This window comes from Aspergillus flavus, chromosome 5 (genome assembly GCF_009017415.1).
Source record: "Aspergillus flavus chromosome 5, complete sequence".
NCBI lineage: Eukaryota > Fungi > Ascomycota > Eurotiomycetes > Eurotiales > Aspergillaceae > Aspergillus > Aspergillus flavus.
The window spans coordinates 3098122-3117611 of NC_092408.1; the positions used below are offsets into that span (position 1 = coordinate 3098122).

Consider the following 19490-nt stretch of genomic DNA (forward strand, 5'->3'; position numbering starts at 1 on the left):
ACGAGCGCATGGAAGAGCCCCCATGTGGTAAGGGTATTGTTTGGCGATCAAAGGCCATTGTTTGAAGTAGGATTAGAATTGAGGCAGCGACGGGGGAGACGACCCAGCCAAATAAGCTGAGGGGTCTTTCTTTTGGTAGGTTTGAAATTAATTGAAACAATGGTGGAGGACGGGGGAGTCAGTTAATAATCAATCCAGTCGACTTACATAAGTATGATGGTGACGATCCATGAATGTTGCGGAGGATTCCAGTGGTGTAAGGTCAAGACGCTTGGTATTTATCATTTCAAATCTGAACATTCCCCTTTGAACTGACAGAAGTCTTATTGTCCCTGTCAACCCCCAGACTATCAAACCCCTCAGGAACAGTCCTGGACGCAATCCATGACCTCATCATCATCCAACCCACGAACAAAGCAAAGAAGCAAACAAGCGAGAGGGAAAAGAAATCCAAAACGACTCGGAAACCATGGTCCAGGCCTTTGGAGACGCCGATCACGCCGATTGTTTCAAAACACGGCCGTGGGTCCCCAATCTTGGCGGAATCTAGCGTGTCCTCTAGTTGCCCAACAGGACAAATCACATCCCACTATCTTGAGTTCCTGTTTCTATCTATGGTACCATCCAGTGGGTCAGGTACATATCGCATCTTCCAATAATCGCTGGACGAGATTTCCTGAAGTACCTCGACATTGCCCTTGTTTATGAGAAAAGGGAAGGTATCGAGAGCTGAAGAATGTCCGGTTGCGGCAGACATGATATGATGGTTGCAGTGCCGCATTTTTTCCAGAAACCTGTCAATAAAATGGGGCAGGGACTGTGCATAAACAATGTCTCGCATAAATCGCTTTTATGCAATTCACAACCTGACGGCCGAATCGGTCGTTTTGAGTTCCGTGATATCTGCGTTCGGCGAACTCCAACATTGCCGACCGCCACCGGCTTCAACATCCCCTTTCTATCTTACCATCCATCGCTTCCTCAGGCTAGAAAGGGAGACGTCCGTACGGCGTACGTAGTAGGCCACCTCAGCAGTGGGATCTAAGCGACGGACTTTTGGTCGCAAAAGACTGGGTAAGCATTGTCCAGCCCCACATCAATCCGGAGCCGATCGATCGAGTCCGTGGCTCCCAAAACTGCCTAATCTTCTCCCAGGCAGACAAAGACTACTCTGTAGGTTGTAGGTACAAGGTACTCTATACTAGAGACATTAGTAGTATTTCCGTTGAATTAAAAAAGCAGCCAGGCTCCTGGTTACATCCGTATGCAACATGCCCATGCACGTAAGACCCGACACATATGACGGTTACACAGTCAACGCCGTGTCTTAGGCTTCTATCCTTCGGTGGACAACTCCGGACTGCTAATACTACAAGTAGTAAGTAGTCAGCGGGTGGAATCGAGTCAAGCCACACGGTCGTGCCGATGCAAAGATCCTCAAAAAGCGGCGGGAAGAATTGCCGCTTTGGGGTTAGTCCCAGCAATTATCAAATCAGGTCGGGTCCATCCAAGGAACACGATAAGAGTAAGAGTAAAAGAGGACGAGATACGCTGAAAGCGACCTGGGCGGAGGAGGAAGAGGGAACAAGAGAAAGCAACCCGAGTCATGACACCAGGAAGAAGAAAAGAAGCAGAGAAAACAACCCCACTCCAAAATGAAAAAAATAAAAATATAAAATAAAAAAATAAAAAAGTGCAAACCTCAGCCGCAACCCAATTTTTTCATTTTAGTATCTTCTGATGTCTCCATCTTCCGCTTTCGACCTGTCATACCAAAAAAAAAAAAAAAAAAAAAAAAAAAAAAAAAAAAAAAAGAGTAACACTCATATCCAAAATTGTTCCAATGCAAAACCTCTCAATTCTTTCAGGGTTCAAATCACGCATATATCCAAACGTGCCCCATACGTCATAAAATGAAATCATCCGCCCGTCGCTTTGACGATTGTCTCTGATTTCCCCCGCAAGTGCAAGCCGTAGCACACAATGATCGTCAATGGCGTTCAGCAAAGCTTAGTCGAACCGTGTATATCATAGTCTAGAAGGTAAGGTATCGGCGTAGCACCGCCACTCTGCACGACGCTACTTCTGCGGGTGAAATGAAGGTTGACTCCACCCTCTTGGGTAAGTCTTTAGAAGTGGTACGCGTGGGCAACCCGGTTCCGTCAGGTGGGAGAATTGCATTGACTGATTGATTGATGGGAACGTCAATCAATTGTCAATCAATGACTATCATGGTCTATCTGTGTCTATCAGATGATGAAATTCTTCTCTGTTCTTTTTTGATTCATCAGTGTCTTGGCGGTTGGCCGGATTCGCGGGACGGGTTTGGATATACTTGGTTACACTTTGATTAACAGGAATGAGCAAATTCACCGCAAACAACGGGACTGGAAGGGTAAGGGTAGTATGGGATTGACATGATATCCATGGAACGTTGGGTGGCTTGACGGGAAATCAAGGTACTGGCCGTCAACTGCTTTAGTCGGCCGCTGCCTTGTTTTGCTATCTGCATCTGCCGATCCCACTCTCTCAACCAAGCTCAGCTTCTGACACCTTCCGGGGTCACCCGCAATTGTGGTCTGAGTTACTTAATCCCTAGTATTAGTATTATAATAATGTATTGCTGTTGGCACCTCGGGGTAGCTCTCGCACAAGGACGGACTACAGCTCCGTACCTAGATTACACCCCTCACAATTGGATTATTGACCCGGGAAACAGCATTTGAGATTTATAGATAATACAGTTGACACCCTAGCAGAGGCACTGGCACCACCCTAAATGTCATCTAAAGCTCCTAGTGATTAAACATGACTGTGTATGCTTTTCCCCCATCCTTTCCCATCCTGCCGACCAGTGCCTCACGGAGAAGCTGCAAAAGACACTTGACGGAAACAAAATCACAACCGAACCATCGCGCCAAAAGATCAAACAAAGTAAAGAAAAAGGGATCTCAAGTTAGAAAATGACAAAATATCGAATCGCACCAGCCACGCTGTATTGACAGTCCGGCCATTTATGCCATGTACGTGCTGGAGTCAACACCACCCTCGGGGTATTCACTGTACAGGTCATTAGTTCCCAGTGCAAAAGATGAGAGTGGAAAGGAAAGACGGGTCACATACGGAAGAGCAACTTCGAAACGCTTCTCAATATCCTTAAGGACCTTCTCGTCCTCCTCGTTGCTGACGAACGAGATCGAGAGACCCTTGGTACCGAAACGACCGGCACGACCAACGCGGTGCAGGTACGAGTCAGCATCCGCAGGCAAGTCGTAGTTAATAGCAAGGTTAATACGCTCGATATCGATACCACGTCCGAAGACATCAGTAGCAACACAGATACGCTTGTTGAACTCCTTGAATTCTTTGTAGCGTTTGATACTAATAAGCCGCGTTAGCAACCGAATTGCACTGCTTACGCAATGCGACAAACTTACCGCTCCTCCTGGCTCACACCAGAGTGGACTGCGATACTGGGGAAGTTACACTCGCGCAAAAGCTTGTCCAGCTCATTTGCACGGAGTGTGCTCTTGACGAAAATAATAACCTGGTTGAACTCAAGGCTATCCAGGAGTTCGTTCAGCTTCCGGTTCTTTTCCGCTTCGCTGAGCTTGATGTAGTATTGCTGCAAACCGTGGAGGGTGAGCTTGGTGTCGTCGTCCACGTAAACTTCAAGGGGGTTCCTCATGAACTTCTTGCAAACAGGCCGGATCTCTTGGGAGAGAGTAGCGCTGAACATCATAACTTGCTTATCAGCGGGTGTAGCACGGAAGATCTCCTGAACATCGCGGCGCATATCTAGACAAGAGTGTAAGTCACTGAGTCTAAAACAATATACTGATGCTTTCACTCACCGATCTGGTCGAGCATCTTGTCACACTCGTCAAGAACGAATGCCTTGACATTACGCAGGGAAAGCTTCTTGTCGCGAACAAGGGCGTTCAGTCGACCGGGAGTACCGACGACAATGTTGGGGTATGATTCTTTGTTGGACAGCACTTCGACGTCCTTCTGGATGGGCGTACCTCCGTAGAAGACGGCAGTCTTCACGTCGGGAAGGTATTTGCTGAAACGAGCATATTCGTTCTTAATCTGGTAAGCCAACTCACGGGTGTGGCACATGACCAAGACAGAGCACTCTCCGGGGACAGGCTCCAGCTGGTGAAGGGTGGTCAAGACGAAGACGGCGGTCTTTCCGAGACCAGACTTTGCCTGGCAAAGAACATCGACATTGAGAATAGCGGTCGGAATGCAAACTTGCTGGACTATAGTGAGGCGGAACGGTATGTTAGACTTGTATTCGATCCATAAGACTTTGGAAAAAAGAAAGCAATCCGCGTCGCAGTCCGTCCATCCCCCGAGTCGTCGAATAAGGCAGGCAAGTGATGTCAACTTTCGTTTCAAATTAACTACTAATGAAAGCACAAGTCGGGCATCTATTCAACTGCAGGACAGTATCTCTATCGAGAGTGCCCTGCAGACGACACGAGAAGGCGTGCCGTCCAAGATATGGTGGCAAAAGGCCCTTGACTTTCGAATAGTATCTTTCGCAAATCACCCATTCTTGCTGAGAACGCAAGTTACCTGGATGATTCGCGAATCCAGTCTCACCGTAATTCGCTGATGTATAAGCAGCGGGTAGCAACTGTTAAAAGTACTACTACCACCGCAGTGTCTTGTGTGTAATAACCCAAGCAAACATCCTCATGCCGCCCACAGGCTCAGACGAGATAGGTGGCCAAAAAAGCGACTATGGACTCCCGCGGAGATGGACGGACGTTGGAACATAGAGCAATGGAGGGAGCTTGTGGGAAAGAATGTTATCAACTAACCCTCCGATGGATGTTCGAAACCGCAATCGGTGATGGCACGTAAGAGTTCTCCCTTCAGTAAAAAGTCGCGGAAACCGGTCGAGTGAATACCGACATAGCTTCCCTTCTTGTCGGGACGGCCACCAGAAACCGTTAGGTCGCCCTTTTTGGCGGCGTCGCCATTTGCGGCGGGAGCAGCAGTGGTAGCTGCGGCATCAGTGGTCTGAAGCTCCTCATCGGAGTAGTCAATGAGATCCTCCTCGTGAGACATCTTGTTGGATAGTAACGGAACAGAAAGTGTTGAAAAAAATTCTAGTTGTCGCGAGGTCGCGTTCTTCCCCAAGGCAGCGGAGCTGGGGGATTTACGGTATGGGTGAGTGGAGGTGGTGTAAGATAAAACAAATACACTGAATCAATCGTAAACACAACGTAATTGCCCTTTCCGATCCTTCTGGGATGAATTGAAAAGCGGGTCTTGGTTGAGACGTAAGGGAAAGCGATGGAGATGGAGAGAAGGTTGAGGTCGCGAGGGATGAGGCTGAGGACAGAAAGACCGCATCACGTGATTAGTGTCATTAGTCACTCCGGTCCGCCAGATTGCTATTTCTAGTTTAGCGTCCGATTGCCATTGAAAGCTTCATTATCCTTTATCTTGTTTTATGTGTTGTGGTTTCAAACCAGTCTAAAGGGTTTCTCTTCTGGAATGGCGAAGGCAAAGGGGAAAAAGGGCTCGCCAGGAGGAGCTCAGAGTCATATCCGTGCACGATTAGACTACCTCCATAATGCCGCTATCTATCTACAGTCTACTGCTGTTGCCTCCAGACAATCTAGTAGCCAGCTCGCTCAGAATACTACCAGTCCAGATGGCGAGCCAGTGTCGGCTTCAGCACGTATTGTACCACATTTTTTGAGCCATGATACTACTTCTGGGCAAAAGTCAACTGGCACGGACAGCAGCGCAAACATGGATCGTCTCCCACACCTCTCTCGCGTATTAATATCACAAATGCGTGGAGTATCTCTAAAAACACAGCTGCGACTGCCAGTCGAGACGAAAAGGTCATATTGCAAACGCTGCGATACACTTCTGTCACCAGGTGTCAGCTGCATACAAGAAATCAGAAACGAGAGTCGTGATCGCAAAAAGCCATGGGCCGATGTCCGGGTCATCCTTTGCACTACCTGTGAGACGGAGAAGCGTTTTCCTCAAACAGAAAGGCGAACCAAAAAGCTTTCTGAACGTCGAAAGCAAAGTGAACAGGAAAAATTACAAGCGCCAGCTCCATGACCTTTTGCTATTCTTGTATTTCTTTGTCATTCGCAACAACGTGAACTGCGTGGGACAGTAGCAATTGGTTACTGAGACGGCGTACTACCACATTAAAACGCACCAAGAAGGAATACCATAGGGGGTAATGGTACTTACATTAAACCCTATGAATTCCCGGTAAACTATCGTTTGTCCAATGTCGGCTGGCGCCTTGAAAGGAAACATGGCCGAGCCTCATGCAACCGTTCCATTGATTAAGAAAGGCTACCTGTCCGGGCTCAGAAGCAACCATCCATTCATTTGGATCAGTTGCCACGGGAGGGCGCTAGGTATATGAGTCGTCCAATAAAGCTAAAGGCGGTCGTGAGATGCCGCGGGCTATAGAAACTAAAGGGCGGGCTGTGATTGTTGATCGGAAAGGCTACGAAGAACCCTGCAGGTCATTTGCGGTTGTCGACGGAAAAGCCATGGCCCCTTAGCAGGGCTCCGACACTTCACGTGCAACTCTGGTCGGTCCACATGCTATCCAGGGCGAAAACAGGATTCGTCGATATAGAGCAATCGGGATGGTTCCAGGTATTCTACAGTTGAAATGCTGGGGCCACAAGTGTATACTAGGTTCGGATAGAAGCGTCATAACACAGTCGGCCACATTCATTACATTTGTACATAAGCCATCTGTGCAGCAGGGCACGATCAGCCGTGGATGTATTCAACATGGTCATAGATCAAACGTCCACTCATAAAGAAAAAGAAAGAGCACAGTACATATTGGGGAATCGAGACGCCAGATAATAGACGACAAATCCAACTTCAAAGGGTGAAAGGCGTGGTTCTCGTGACATGTAAACAGCCCGTCGAAATAATTTAAACATAGAACAAAGAAAATGGTACCAACGAGGGAACTCCTTCGCTAAAACACCAATGTTGTTTCCTGTCGAATCTCGGTTCATGATACCTCCAAAAGGTCCAAAGATTGCCGCGAGGCAGATATCCCATCTTTAAGCAACTATCCTGTCCCGGACAAAAAGAGATATAGAAAAACAATAAAGGAACGAAACGAGAGGAGTAATAAAGGAACGAGCAGAACACAAGGAGACAAAGAAAAATTCACGTCTGCGGATTGAATATCGCTGTGACTGGTGAAGGGGGGCAAATAACGCTGCAATAACGGCACAGATCATAATAGCACAGGGTCCGCGAGGACATAGTGGTATATAAACATGAGGCTTTCCTCTCCTTTTTTTATTTTTTGCCAATAAAACATATACTTCCTTCATTTCTCTCTTGTAACTCAAGTTTGGTCGTGCTTGCATTTATCATCTCGAGCGTTCGGTCATAATCATCCTAAAGCATGAAAAGCGGACAAGGGATCGTCAGGTAGTCGAGCCGACGTCGCCGGATTCCAGTGTATGAGCCTCCAGGGCAAAAGGTTGTTTAAGGCAATACGTGTATGAGGTGGGTTTCGGGGTATAGAGCGGTGAACGTCATCCAAGCATATGCGATCGGGATCATAGTCGAAGGTGTATTGTCCTCGGTGAAGATCATCGTCTCCTACGGGCGGCCTGATCGAGGCGTTGGTCAAGCCCTTCAATTCGGCCACGGTAGGCTTTCACAATCTCCCTGATATGTCCAATCTTCGCCATTTCGGTTTCCAGTTCATCAATTGAGGCTAGAATCGAACGCGTACGAGCAATCTCGGCATCGGCATTGTGAATAACGTTTCCTGCACGGTCGTAGGTATTTTGAATAGAGAGCTGCATTTGTTCCTCTAGCTGCAGGGCGTTAGGACAGGTGATAAGATGATATGCAAGGGATGACCGGCTTGTGGAACATCGACTGGGTATTCCCAACCGGGACCTGGAATCATGGCATACGAAAACATGCGCAAAATCCTTATGAAGGAGTCTTGGGAGACGTAGAAGGGAGGGGCATTTATAGGGTGGGGTTAATAGGAAATTCAAAGGGAAATATCAACATACATAGTCGATGCGACTCCGAATCTGCCCCTGTAGCGCATCCAGCTGATGGGATAGCGCTCGCAAACTCATCGGGTCCAGCAACAATCGGCCTTGACTGCTGGCAGCACTGGCAGCACGCGAACTTGAATTGCTGCTTCGACCAGTTCCTCTGCCCCTGGAAACCCCGTTGGTGGCATGGCCACCCTGAAGCGCAATCTGTTGCTGTTGTCGGAGGATCTGGATCTCGGAGGAGGTAAGGCCAAGCGAGGTGTCGGGAATCGAGGCTGATACGGACATTTGGTCCCGGCAGAGACATGCTCTTACCGCGACAAGAGTCTAGGAAGCGCCGGTCGTTCTCGATGTGTGGAGATGGGACGGACCGAATTTCATGATGGTTGGCCGGAGCGAACGTTAGGAGGAATTAGGACGGAGAGTGGGAAGGAGAGTAAGGGACTGAATCGGCTCCGCTAGATGATTCGTTCTTTCTCTCCTGCTCTCTCTCGCACTCACTCACTCACCCCTCTGGAAGTAACTCAAGAAAAATCACCTCCTCACCGACAGGCCTAAGGTGTCATTGGGGGAAATTAGAGGGGAGGAGGCCGAAGTGGAGGGGAAACGAAAGAGGGATGATGATGGGAGAGGAGGGCCGATTGAGGAAACAGATTATCGGCGGCAAGAAAAAAGAAAAACAACCGCAGCAGCTCTCCTCGTGAATCGGTCGCAGGTTACACACTGACGGACGTCCGGGGACGATAGGAATTGGTCTAACTTGGAGAATCTAACACGAGCACTGGTGAAGCTAAAAGAGTGTGATTAGAAATGCCTTGGTGTTGAAAAGACGGAAGTGGAGGGGGAGGATTGGACAGTATGTAAGAGCGAGTAAGTATATATTGTATGAAGTGAGGTCTGGAAAGTACCTAAAGCAGACTTTTGGAGCACACAACCAATGGCCAGAACCGGTTTGGAAGATAGCGAGAGAAGTAATATGTAGTGGAGAATAGTGTCTATAATGATTCAAAGTTGAGTACGACTTATTTCTAGGTCGTTTCCCTTTCTTTGGCGCTCAGTATGAATTATTTAGATGGTATAGATCGGAGTTTTGGTATACATTATATAGAACGGAACTTGAAAACTTAAATCAGGATTATATATTGTCGCACCAGGATTGAAACTATAATCTTGGATTTTGGAATATATTAATTTAAATTCTCTCACCTGCGGGAGAAGAAAGAAAGAGAAAAAAAAGAAAAAAAGAAGCATACCAAGTTTGGGTGACTGAGGAATCTCCCCTACTGAAGAAATCCACAGCTACAGTAAATGGTGGTTCCGCCTTCCGACGTCCTCCTCCAACCATTCATTCAGTTCCCTCTCCTCCGCAAACCAACAGCAGCTCCCACCTCCAAATAATTCTCCTATACGAATCGCATTTCCAAGACCTAGAGGTTTCCCTTCCCTCTTTACCGCGATCTCACCCCCGAACGTCCCCAACGAACCAGGCAACCCACGGTGCCAATAGCGCAATCAACCAACCGCCTCTGCAAACACCAGTCGATCAATCATCGTCGCCTCTGCTCCCCAGAACCGAAACCAATTCCGTACCTAAAACCCGCTGCCCAACCCGTGAGGCTAGAGCCCTGCGACTGCTATCTTTGATCCGTGATTGGATTGGCAGCTCCGCGTCCGGCACAGGTCTAGTCCTGCGACTCTCATCTTTCACCCTTCTTGCTGGATACCTCATCGGCTGGTGAGCCTTTCCTCCACTCTCCCCTCCTTCGTCAGCTCCACCGTGGTTCGCTACCGCTGTTTCTGTCGTTCCCCGGAGCTGTGCCACCTCGAGTCCTTGTCTTTGCCAAGAAAACGAGAAACGATGAGAGCTTACATTCCATGTCTGACAAAAGTGGAGCTTCAATAGTTCGATAAAAATTAATGTCCCATTCACGCGCCTAGTTCACTACAACCTATTTGTTTTTCTTCATCAGAACTAAAAAAAAAAGAAGATTCTAATAAAATAAACAAAAGCTTCACGAAAATGCCCAAGGAACGCAACTTCAACCCCGTCCAAGCGCAGCGGAAAGCAGACAAACAGAAAAGCTTGAAAAAAGCCAAATCCGAGGCGCAGGCTCGCCAGAATGAGAAACTCGCCCGTCGCAACCCCGAGCGCATTCAGCGCCAGATCGATGACCTCAAAGCGGTAGAAGAGTCCGGCCAAAAACTACGGCCGCGCGATAAGGAGGTTTTGGAGGCGCTGGAGCGGGATCTGCGTGCTGTACAGAAGGCCCGGGAAGCACTAGGTGATAAGGCGCCGAAATTCGACAACCACCAGTCGAGGAGAGGTGGCTTTGGTGGCAGAGGTCGTGGTGACGGTGTATTAGGGAAGCGGAGGAGGGATGACCGCGGCCACTTCGGACAGGATAGTGAGAGTAGTGAGACAGATGAGGAAGTTCGACGAATTCCTATGCCGCGGGATACGCCGCCGCCAATTCCTCGCCAGTATCAAAAGAAGAGAGAGGGGGATGCAGATACAGGTCCTCGGGGACCACATGGTTTACCGGCGAAACCGCCTGTGGTTGAATCCAGAACTGTTTATGAAGCGAAGCCAGAGATCAAGGATTTGCGACAAGAGGCTGTTAAGAAATTCGTTCCGGCCGCTGTTAGGGTTAAACAGGACGCCATTCGAGGGCAAGGAAAGCTACTTGAGCCGGAAGAAATGGATCGGCTGGAGAAAGCAGGCTACAATGCTGGTCCTTCGGAAGCTGTGGGACAAGAGAGCTCTGATCAGCCTGATGATGTCGCTCAACAGCGGCTATTAGAAGAGGAGAAACGGTTTGACCAGGAACTCAGATCCGTACAGATCGAGGACGTCGAAGATGAGGACGCATGAAATGTATAACAGCGTATAATAATGATATCCAGTACTTCACGATGTACAACTGATACCGGAAAATAGTAGGCTCTATCGCGGACATAGCACACATTGGAAAAAAGAATCTGAGATAGGTATTCTGCTTTGTGGCAGATCTCCTCAAAAGAGATAACAAAAAGTTGTATGTACATACAAAACCCTTCCATGAATACGCCTTTAAACCCAGCAAGCCATCAGGCAAATCCGCCCCTCAAACGCCCAAAAAGCAGAGACAAAAGGAAAATGATGTACAGTCCCAAAAGAGTGGCAGAAGTTGGCATGTCTCTGAGGACTGTGAAGCGGTCTAAGAACAAGAATCCAAGTCTTCGAGATGAGTGCAAAAGATCTCCAGACCCAAGGGCACCAAATCAATGCGGAAACCAAAAGCCGGCTGGCGAATGCAAATATCTGTACAGTATCCCCAAGTAATGGGGAGAGGAAATCAGAGAAACAAGGACATCACAGCGTAACGACAAAGGAAAGAATGGATCGGTCGGAGAGTACTAATAATTTTCAACGATGATGCACCCAGAGAGATGCACGGAGGCCTCGATTCTCTGCACAGTTAACTTCGTGCCCCAGAATGCACATAATCCAATCATAACTCCAGAGTGTTGCAAGTATTAAAGCGTATAAGAAACGAGAGGTGTCTTATGTAGATGCAGTTGTTTTCACGGATCAACCAGCGAAAACCAAAACCGACTGCTTTGTAGAAGTGAAATGTTGCCTTTGGGGCACAATAAGCCAAACAAGTAGTGATGGGTATTACCGCAAGTTACGAATAACCTTTCGACCACGCGCAAGGAAGGGGCTCGGCATTTCATCCTTTTCAGGGTCCCACACAGCTGGTGGATCGCGATCTGAAGATTTGAGGCCAGAAGAGCAATTTGAAGTGCGGGAGTCACTGGCACATCGCTTGAGATCTTCAACAGGGCGACCACCAGCCCGGGCTTGGGCAAGTTCGACCAGTGTTCTGCCACCCATATTGCGCTGCATCACGGCTTTGAACATCTCCTCTCCCCCACCGTTAACCTTCGTAGGGTGCTGCTTTAAGCCAGACTTGCGAGTTGGCGATCCAGCGTCAGCAGCCAAGTTCGCCGACGATGGGATCTTTGACAGACGTCGGTGGGGAGATCTGGCTTTGGGCTCTCCGTGACGGGCCTCGTTTTGACCGGATCCTGATGCTTGCGGCAATCTTGAAGGATTACTGGGAAAAAGTGGAGGTTGTGTGCTCAGTTTCTGCATTAGCGCCGCTGTGTTCTGGCGAAGAAGGGGCCGAGACGGAGCCTTGAAAGGATCGGGTTTGACTTTAGGCCTGGTAGGTGAAGGCAGATCAGGGGTGTCATCTTCATCATCAGAGTACGCTAGAGTAGGCTCCCATTTGGCCCGCTGTCTCTCTGCTTCTGCGAAGATGTTCTTACCAGAAGAGGTGGCAGAGGTACGACGCGGGGACAAGGAGAGTGACGCGATTGAGATGGGAGATGGCTCAGCCATCTGCACATCGACGGGCGACTCAACGACTGTTTTTGAGCGATTGAAAGGAGTGCGAGTCTCTCGTCTTAACGGCTTGTTCACTGGTGACTCCATGGACAACTGACTGATATCAGTGGTGGAAGGAAAGTCTGTATCTTCTCCATTACTGGTAGACGATCGCGAGCCATAAACGCTTGAGCGTAGGGCAGCATCATCTCTGACGTTTTGACTTTTCCTCTGTTTCTCTAGTTCAATAGCCACCCTATCTTGAACCTCGGTCTCAAACCTCTTGCGAAGTCTCTCAAGTTCGTTCTGCACTTGGCGGTCGATTTCTAGTCTAGCTTTTACCTCCCATTCCCGGCGCAGGGAGCTCTCAATGTCTGATTTCATCTGCTGCCTTTCCTTTTCGAGTTTTGCAAATGTCTGCTCAACTTCCTTGGCCTTCTGCAGGGCTGATTCTTCGCGCTTTCGAAGTTTGCTACTAAGGTCAACAACTTCTTTCTCCTTTCTCATCAAGCGGATGATAGGAAGGTTGATCAATGCGGTAGTATCAGGGCGGTGGTCTGGGTTCACTCGTAAACAGCTAGCAATGACATTCTTCAGTTCAGGGGAGTAAAATTCAGGCAGCGGAGCGAATTTGCCTTCGCGAATTCGTTGGACAAGTTGAATGTGTGTTCTCGCGTTAAAAGGTGGCTCTCTCTGGCAAAGTTCGTACATGATGCAGCCGACAGCCCAAATATCGGAGCGCAAGGTGTATTTTTCCGCAGCGCATATCTCGGGGGACATGTAAAATGGAGTTCCGACGTATGTTGATGCGAAATCATGAGAATTCATTAGCTTAGAAAGGCCGAAATCTCCTAGCTTAACGGTGTTGTCATGTCCCAGGAAAATATTTTCCGGTTTCAAATCGCGGTGCAAGATTGTCATCTGCGCCTGCTTTCCCTTGAGACCCGAGGGCTTGGGTGCAGGTCCAAGAATGTTTGAGCCTACATCCGCCGGGTCTGCACCGTAATGGCAACGGTAAAGCGCAGTGACCAATTGGGATAGTATACGCCAAACAAATTCTTCTTCTGCATACTTGTTTGTCTTCTTCAGGTTCTTGATGACCATGCTGAGATCACCACCGCCGCAGTATTCCATGTAAAGGTACAGGTCTTGGCTCGCTTTTAGGTGTTCACGGTGGTAGTAAGCGACAATGTTCGGGTGTCGAAGAGAGCTCAAAATATTGAATTCGGCCGTAAGCTGCTCGCGCTCTTTTTGGGACATCTTGATGTAATTAATCTCCTTGCGACACAGAATCTGCATTTCGCTTTTGTAAGTAGTCGTACAAGGTAGAAGAGGGGTTCGGCGAGCCTACAAAGCCATCTGCTTTCCTCCTGACTTTGCGAATAATACCGAAGGAACCACAACCTGAGGACAGTCAGACATCTCGTGGGGTCAAGCATCAGATATAGAGAGAGATGTATATGCCGTACCAATCTTCTCCAGCACCTCATACTTGTCTGCTTCCGCCAATGCGATTGCCATCGTGGCTACTGAGTAGATTATGCCACAGGCAAGCACTTAAGGGTAAAGGGAAAGGTCGAATAGGAGAATTGGAAGAGGATGGATGAGTGATCAGCTCATTCATGAATTGATCTTATTTTTGTAGAACCTGTTTGGTTAGTAGACAACGAGGTCGGCTTTGGACATGGAGCAAAATTGGTAGATTTAAAGAAGTAAGTCTTCATGCAACGGGACGGAGGCCATGAATGTTTAGTTGAAGCACTGTTGCTGAGCAACGGGGTGCGCAAGCGATCTTTGCTTCATGTAGTAGGCGGTGAGGTGCGGGCGGTGAGAAGTCGTGTCATCATCACCACCGTCATTGCTGTTTGAATGTGTAAACATATCCATCCTGCTGTAGGATCTGTCACTTGGATGCATTCACAGGCACACATCTGTGCGTGGTGGATCTAGTAAGCCATGCGTGAACTTATTGTCCTTTCACCCTGATTCCTGGCGTTGTGTCCTGCAAGGATTTGAAGTCGATAAGCCCCCCTTTGAAGGACCTCCCCTTTTTTTATGTGGCGATTAGAATCCACGTGATGCTCTCTTATCGATAAGATGATGGCATCGCCAACCGATAGAGTCCCGCTCTCGGCAACATTAGTATCCAATATCTCCGGACACCATCGGCCCAAGACTCATTCGCAATGTCTGAACCGACTGTGCTTCGCAAGGACCAGTTAGAGATCAGTTTACACAATGAAAAGAAACTGATCAAGGAGGGAACCATCAAGGACGATAACCCTCTCGATCTTAGTGAGCCATTTCGGGAGCTCTGCGCTGCTTGTCGTAAGGGGGATCTCAAAGTTTGTCAAGAGAAGATAACAGAAGGAGTCAATATTAATGCTCGCGACCCCTATGATTACACCCCCTTGATCTTGGTAAGTGATATTGGCTTCCATAGGACCACCCTGGGAACCCTGTCGAATCACGCAAATCGTTGGCGATGGAAAGACGATAGTTCATTGCTAAGAGCCGTGCAGGCAAGTCTTTGTGGCCATTACGAGGTTGCCCAATTGCTTCTCGAGTCTGGTGCATTATGCGAGCGAGATACGTTCCAGGGGGAGAGGTATGGCCGGCCCAGTTGCCACCCAACCTTCAAGTACCGCTGACGTGCGCGCTTGTGTAGATGTTTATATAATGCTCTGAACGATCGCATTCGGAATTTGTTGCTTGAATATGACTATTCTAAATCGACTGATCCCCTTCAGCCTCTTGCTGCCCACATCTCCTCCCTCCTCACCCGCGACCAGCCTGGGACGTCTGATATCGTTGTCACTGCCGAGGATGAGTCTCTGTACTTGCATAAATTCATACTCTCTGCGCGATCACCTTACTTCCGGAGTAAGCTGGCAGCTTCCCCCAGTACCGCAACATGGAAGCTCCCCAACACTATTCCACCACAGGCTTTTGCCGCGGCGATCAAATATTTATATTTTGGGGAAGCACCTCGTGAACTAAGAAGTGGACCTGGCACGGGTTTCACTGAATCGGAAGTCTTTGCTGGCATCAATAGGATTGCCAAACACTTGGAGATCGACACTCTTGTGGACAGCATTCTTGACAGTGGTGATAGGAGATTAGCCAGGCAGAGAAGGACTACAGAGCTTACAAGGGGAAGAGACCAATTAGAGGAATGGTTCCGCAGCAATGTTCTACAAAATAAGATGGTAGTCGAAACGATCAGGGCAGGCGACATCAAATGGGATCGCAACAATGCCATTTTTGCAGATGTCTTGCTCCAAGCTGATGAACTGCCGGAGGAAACGGATGAACATAGCAATGGTACCCTGCAACCAGAAAACGGTGCCAATGCTGGCACGAAAGAGCAAACCCAGAAGTCTGTCCTCTTTCCCTGCCATCGGGCGATGCTTTTAAGGTCTGAATTCTTTCATACGATGTTCTCGTCACCATTCCGTGAAGCGCATCTAAAAGATCATCTACACATCATCAACGTCGACTGCTCCCCGGACGTGCTAGAGATTATCCTTACGTTCCTTTACACGGAGAGTGTCGATTTCCCGCTTGAAGTTGCGGTTGATGTTCTTTTCGCTGCAGACATGCTGTTTATAGAGAAGCTCAAAACCAAAGCAGCAGTCGTGATCAGCACCCTCGGTAGCGGTAACATGTCCCAGGCGGAAGCTGCGAAGACCCGGGGCACTAAGGAGGAAGAGGACCTCGACATATATGCCATAATTCGAGCTGCATGGATGACACGGGTTCAAAGACTAGAGGAATTTGCGGCTCGCTATCTAGCCTATCGGTTGGAAGCTCACATCGATTCACCTGAGTTTGCTGAATTGATTCAAGAGTCGGCTTCTCGTATCCAAGGAAGACAAGAAACTGACTCCATCGAGCTGCTAGACGACATACGCTTTTACCTGGGCGAGCGATTCAGACTCAGGTTCGACGACGCTGGTCTCGAAGAAATGATGGAAGAGGAGGCTGAGCAGCATGCCCCCGACGCGATTGCCAATGACGAGACTATTGAAAAGGTCGCACATGGTGTTGAGGCAATTGATCTTACGGACAAGGGTTCTCCTGAAGTGCTGAATAATGCAGAACACGCTTCCCAGGAAGCACAGGAGAATGTCCCTGTCATGCGCAACTTGAACGGAGAAATTGTTGTGGACGAATTCGATAAGGATTCGATGAATTATCACATCCTGATGGATAAACTCGACAAGATCTTGGAGAGCTTGAATTTGGAAGCTTAATCCCGATCTCGATGAGGTAGGGTTGGATGCAAGAGGTAAATATGACGATTGATGATTACACGCAGGATATATATAGAAAGTTGATATCTATACGTCGTTCCCGATATATTTTCTTGGGTTGATGGCCATATATTGGAATAAACTCATGCTGACTATATATATTTATCTCTCACTCCTTTTTCTATCTACCAAGGAAATATATGTATGCTTTGATACTCTAACATTTACGACTGATTCCAAACTACAGCTCCAAACTTCTACATTCACAGTATCCATCACCTACGATACTGTTATATATCAGTCAACTTCTGGTCAAAACCATCCAGTTTACTTAGCCGTCAGCCGTGCAAGGGAGTCAGTGTTCGACTGTTCACCAGCCTCAGCTATAGGACAACAACCGAGGCACAGCCCAAGCAATCAAGCCACACTCAACGGAGGCAGGTTCGAAGAGCCAAGCATGCGATAGAGACGACGTTAGCCAGGTCACAAGGCAGTCAGCTAATACAAGCAGACAAGACAACCTTGAATCCATCCGGCCGAATACACAACCTAAAAGCGCAGGATATACGGAGGGTATACAAGTCGGAAAGGAGGCAATGATACAATACAGGCACATGATAAACGATAATGCATCGCTGGTACCCTGAAATGTTATCTTACGTGTCACACCACATCCCTCACCGTCCGAAGGCGATCCGAGCCGCAAACTGTCAATGCGATAGTTTTCAAGGCGAAAAGTCAATGTGACTCTCGTGTCTGCCGTGGGTATGTGACTACTATACATACAGGCATACATTGACACAGTCCGTGCTTGTCAAGTCGTTAAATTATACCCTACAGAGAAAGACTAAGAAGCAAATAAGAGGGGAAAAATACCTCACAGAGAGTTTGCATCTGGGATCCATGTGTTCGGCAAATGTGGACTGAGTTCGCGCGTGTGACAAGAAAATGAGGCCATGCATATGGGGCTGAAGGACTATAACAGCCTTGATACTATTAGCATAGCCCAAGAATCACAGGATGATATGAGGTATGAGAACAGGCCCTCCTGCATTACAGTGGAAACGAAGATCATCCGGTTTCGCTTCGTCCTCCACATCATCTTTGAGTGGATATGGCACGGTGTTAATTTTTCCTTTTTTTCCTTGTTTCGTTTCTTACGGTGGAGATCAGAGCCTTTCGGTGTGGTGCTCTGGAGAGATCACACACTGACGCACCAACGAATGTAGATGTCCAGCCTCCTAGCCGGTTGGGATTTACGGTACAGACGAGGCTACTAAGGCAATGGTTGGAGCAAAAAAAAAAAAAAAGAAAAAGAAAAAAGAAAAAAGAAAAAGAAAAAAAAGAGACAGAGAAAGAAAAAAATCAAAGGCTCCATCAAGCTAGACGCATGAAGTGCATTGATACAAGGCCATTATGATCGACAACACGATCATTGGGCGACCTGACCAGGGCTTCTTGATTTTCTGGTTTGGCCGCAGATTATCGGACAATTCCGTTGCGGATCAATCATGGAAAAAAAAAAAAAAAAAAAAAAAAAAAAACCACGCATGGCCTATTATTTTCGGGGGTTTTACATGCCAATCAGACCGACATTCCGGTGAAGGGCCATGTCGAATGGGCGACCTTAGGCGTCGACGGTGGCTACCGCAATTTAGTTTCTCGAGTGGTGAGTGGAAGACTTGAGTCAGTGCCTCCCCTCTTACTCGCAACTCTATTCGAATTGCCACGACCGCACTCGCTTGTAGTCGAGTCCAGTCTCTTGCATGCGTCTTGTTTGGATTAATTTCCCTAAATACGGGACGCATGTCTTATTCGTTGCATCCAACTGTGATCGACATGCTCGTCGTCTGGATCGGGTGTGCGGGGATGGGGGCTTGATTGGTGCGAAATTTTGCGAGCACGATGAAGCTAAGAGTACCGTTGGGAAGCCATATGGTTTGATGATGATTATGATGATAATGATGTTTCTATGATATCTTCATCCCTTCATCTGGTTTCGAGTCAAACTCCCGGTTTTTGGGGAGCAGAGAGCTCCGAGAACCGTTACTTTGGGAGGGTGTCAAACTTCGCGTGGGGTTCAGACATCCTCCAGTTCTCTGCCCAACTCTCCCCTCGTTGACGCGGTTCTCCGTCGAGGTGGGGGGAAATGAGAAAGACTATGCGAAAGAGGGGTTGAAACTTGCATGGCCTACATACGCACATACACTCTTCTCTAAACCCCCCCCTCTGACTTTGCCTTACGGCTTTTCCTGTTTATCTCCGTAGAAGATGTCTACCCTCCATGGTCGGCCAGCGAAATGCTACAGGTTGCTACTCAAGAATAGGCAGAAAGTTTCTGTGTGGTAAATCAGGAGGGCCACCAGTCACTTTGTCCGCCTTCGCAGGGGTTTGGCTGGGTGGATGCAAGATCCCTGACGATTTACCAGAGTCGCAGCAGCGGATGATCTGTCATAGCGACTGGATGTTTGGTTGCAGTAGCTGCTCCAATCGCTGGCGAGCTCCGGTCCAGGGTTCGAAAATAGCCATCCTTTCCCCTGGTATTACTCTTGGTTTTGTTATCAATGATCCATTCCCATGGGAGAGGTCGGTGAGAGTTGGGCATGATGCTTACTAGACCAGGTGATGTTCGTTCCATGCGAGATTTGGGCCTCGCCCCAGTAGGAGATTTCCTTCTCTCCAACTAGAATAGAACTAGAACCCCGCTAAAACTATACCAATCAAGATCCTGGCCAGGTTAGTCCTGCTTTGGAGTTGTATCGCTGTACTCACTGACTTTTTGCCCTCGGTCTGACACCGTCGTCCAGGTAC

General features: G+C 48.2%; 6 protein-coding genes across 6 annotated transcripts; 3 read left to right on the forward strand and 3 right to left on the reverse strand.

Moving 5' to 3' along the window:
- Positions 1–1775: 1775 nt before the first annotated feature.
- On the reverse strand, positions 1776–5308 carry F9C07_2164831 (putative ATP dependent RNA helicase). Its single transcript, XM_041293175.2, has 5 exons — positions 4833–5308; positions 3855–4265; positions 3438–3798; positions 3124–3381; positions 1776–3060 (listed from the first exon to the last, which is right to left on the reverse strand). The coding sequence occupies exons 1-5, from the start codon at positions 5080–5082 to the stop codon at positions 3015–3017; spliced, it is 1326 nt and encodes a 441-aa protein (XP_041148015.1). The 5' UTR covers positions 5083–5308; the 3' UTR covers positions 1776–3014.
- F9C07_1689843 (RNAse P Rpr2/Rpp21 subunit domain protein) lies at positions 5301–6591 on the forward strand. Its single transcript, XM_071508318.1, has one exon. It carries the CDS (start codon positions 5515–5517, stop codon positions 6097–6099), a length of 585 nt encoding a protein of 194 aa, XP_071364551.1. The 5' UTR covers positions 5301–5514; the 3' UTR covers positions 6100–6591.
- A 1034-nt stretch (positions 6592–7625) lies between these two features.
- Positions 7626–8339, reverse strand: F9C07_8828 (uncharacterized protein; the record flags this gene model as incomplete). Its single annotated transcript, XM_041293176.1, has 2 exons — positions 7626–7856; positions 8064–8339. 2 exons carry the CDS (start codon positions 8337–8339, stop codon positions 7626–7628), a joined length of 507 nt encoding a protein of 168 aa, XP_041148016.1.
- A 1732-nt stretch (positions 8340–10071) lies between these two features.
- On the forward strand, positions 10072–10923 carry F9C07_8829 (WW domain binding protein 11-domain-containing protein; the record flags this gene model as incomplete). Its single annotated transcript, XM_041286517.1, has 1 exon — positions 10072–10923. One exon carries the CDS (start codon positions 10072–10074, stop codon positions 10921–10923), a length of 852 nt encoding a protein of 283 aa, XP_041148017.1.
- Positions 10924–11541: 618 nt separating this feature from the next.
- F9C07_1689886 (NIMA-related G2-specific serine/threonine protein kinase) lies at positions 11542–14058 on the reverse strand. The gene is made up of 3 exons (XM_041293177.2): positions 13893–14058; positions 13775–13827; positions 11542–13716 (listed from the first exon to the last, which is right to left on the reverse strand). Exons 1-3 carry the CDS (start codon positions 13942–13944, stop codon positions 11710–11712), a joined length of 2112 nt encoding a protein of 703 aa, XP_041148018.1. The 5' UTR covers positions 13945–14058; the 3' UTR covers positions 11542–11709.
- Positions 14059–14609: 551 nt separating this feature from the next.
- Positions 14610–16679, forward strand: F9C07_8831 (ankyrin repeat and BTB/POZ domain protein; the record flags this gene model as incomplete). The annotated part of the gene is made up of 3 exons (XM_041293183.1): positions 14610–14843; positions 14946–15031; positions 15092–16679. 3 exons carry the CDS (start codon positions 14610–14612, stop codon positions 16677–16679), a joined length of 1908 nt encoding a protein of 635 aa, XP_041148019.1.
- Between the last annotated feature and the right edge of the window lie 2811 nt (positions 16680–19490).

What these genes read in the sequence shown, in the direction of transcription:
- F9C07_2164831 (XM_041293175.2), bottom strand. Translation starts at nt 5,082, where the DNA reads ATGTCTCACGAGGAGGATCTCATTGACTACTCCGATGAGGAGCTTCAG. An exon ending in TTTCGAACATCCATCGGAGG is followed by an intron (nt 4,266 to 4,832) that starts GTTAGTTGATAA and finishes GCCTCACTATAG; the next exon opens with TCCAGCAAGTTTGCATTCCG. An exon ending in GGTGTGAGCCAGGAGGAGCG is followed by an intron (nt 3,382 to 3,437) that starts GTAAGTTTGTCG and finishes GCGGCTTATTAG; the next exon opens with TATCAAACGCTACAAAGAAT.
- F9C07_1689843 (XM_071508318.1), top strand. Translation starts at nt 5,515, where the DNA reads ATGGCGAAGGCAAAGGGGAAAAAGGGCTCGCCAGGAGGAGCTCAGAGT.
- F9C07_1689886 (XM_041293177.2), bottom strand. Translation starts at nt 13,944, where the DNA reads ATGGCAATCGCATTGGCGGAAGCAGACAAGTATGAGGTGCTGGAGAAG. An exon ending in TGAGGTGCTGGAGAAGATTG is followed by an intron (nt 13,828 to 13,892) that starts GTACGGCATATA and finishes GACTGTCCTCAG; the next exon opens with GTTGTGGTTCCTTCGGTATT. An exon ending in GGAGGAAAGCAGATGGCTTT is followed by an intron (nt 13,717 to 13,774) that starts GTAGGCTCGCCG and finishes AGCGAAATGCAG; the next exon opens with ATTCTGTGTCGCAAGGAGAT.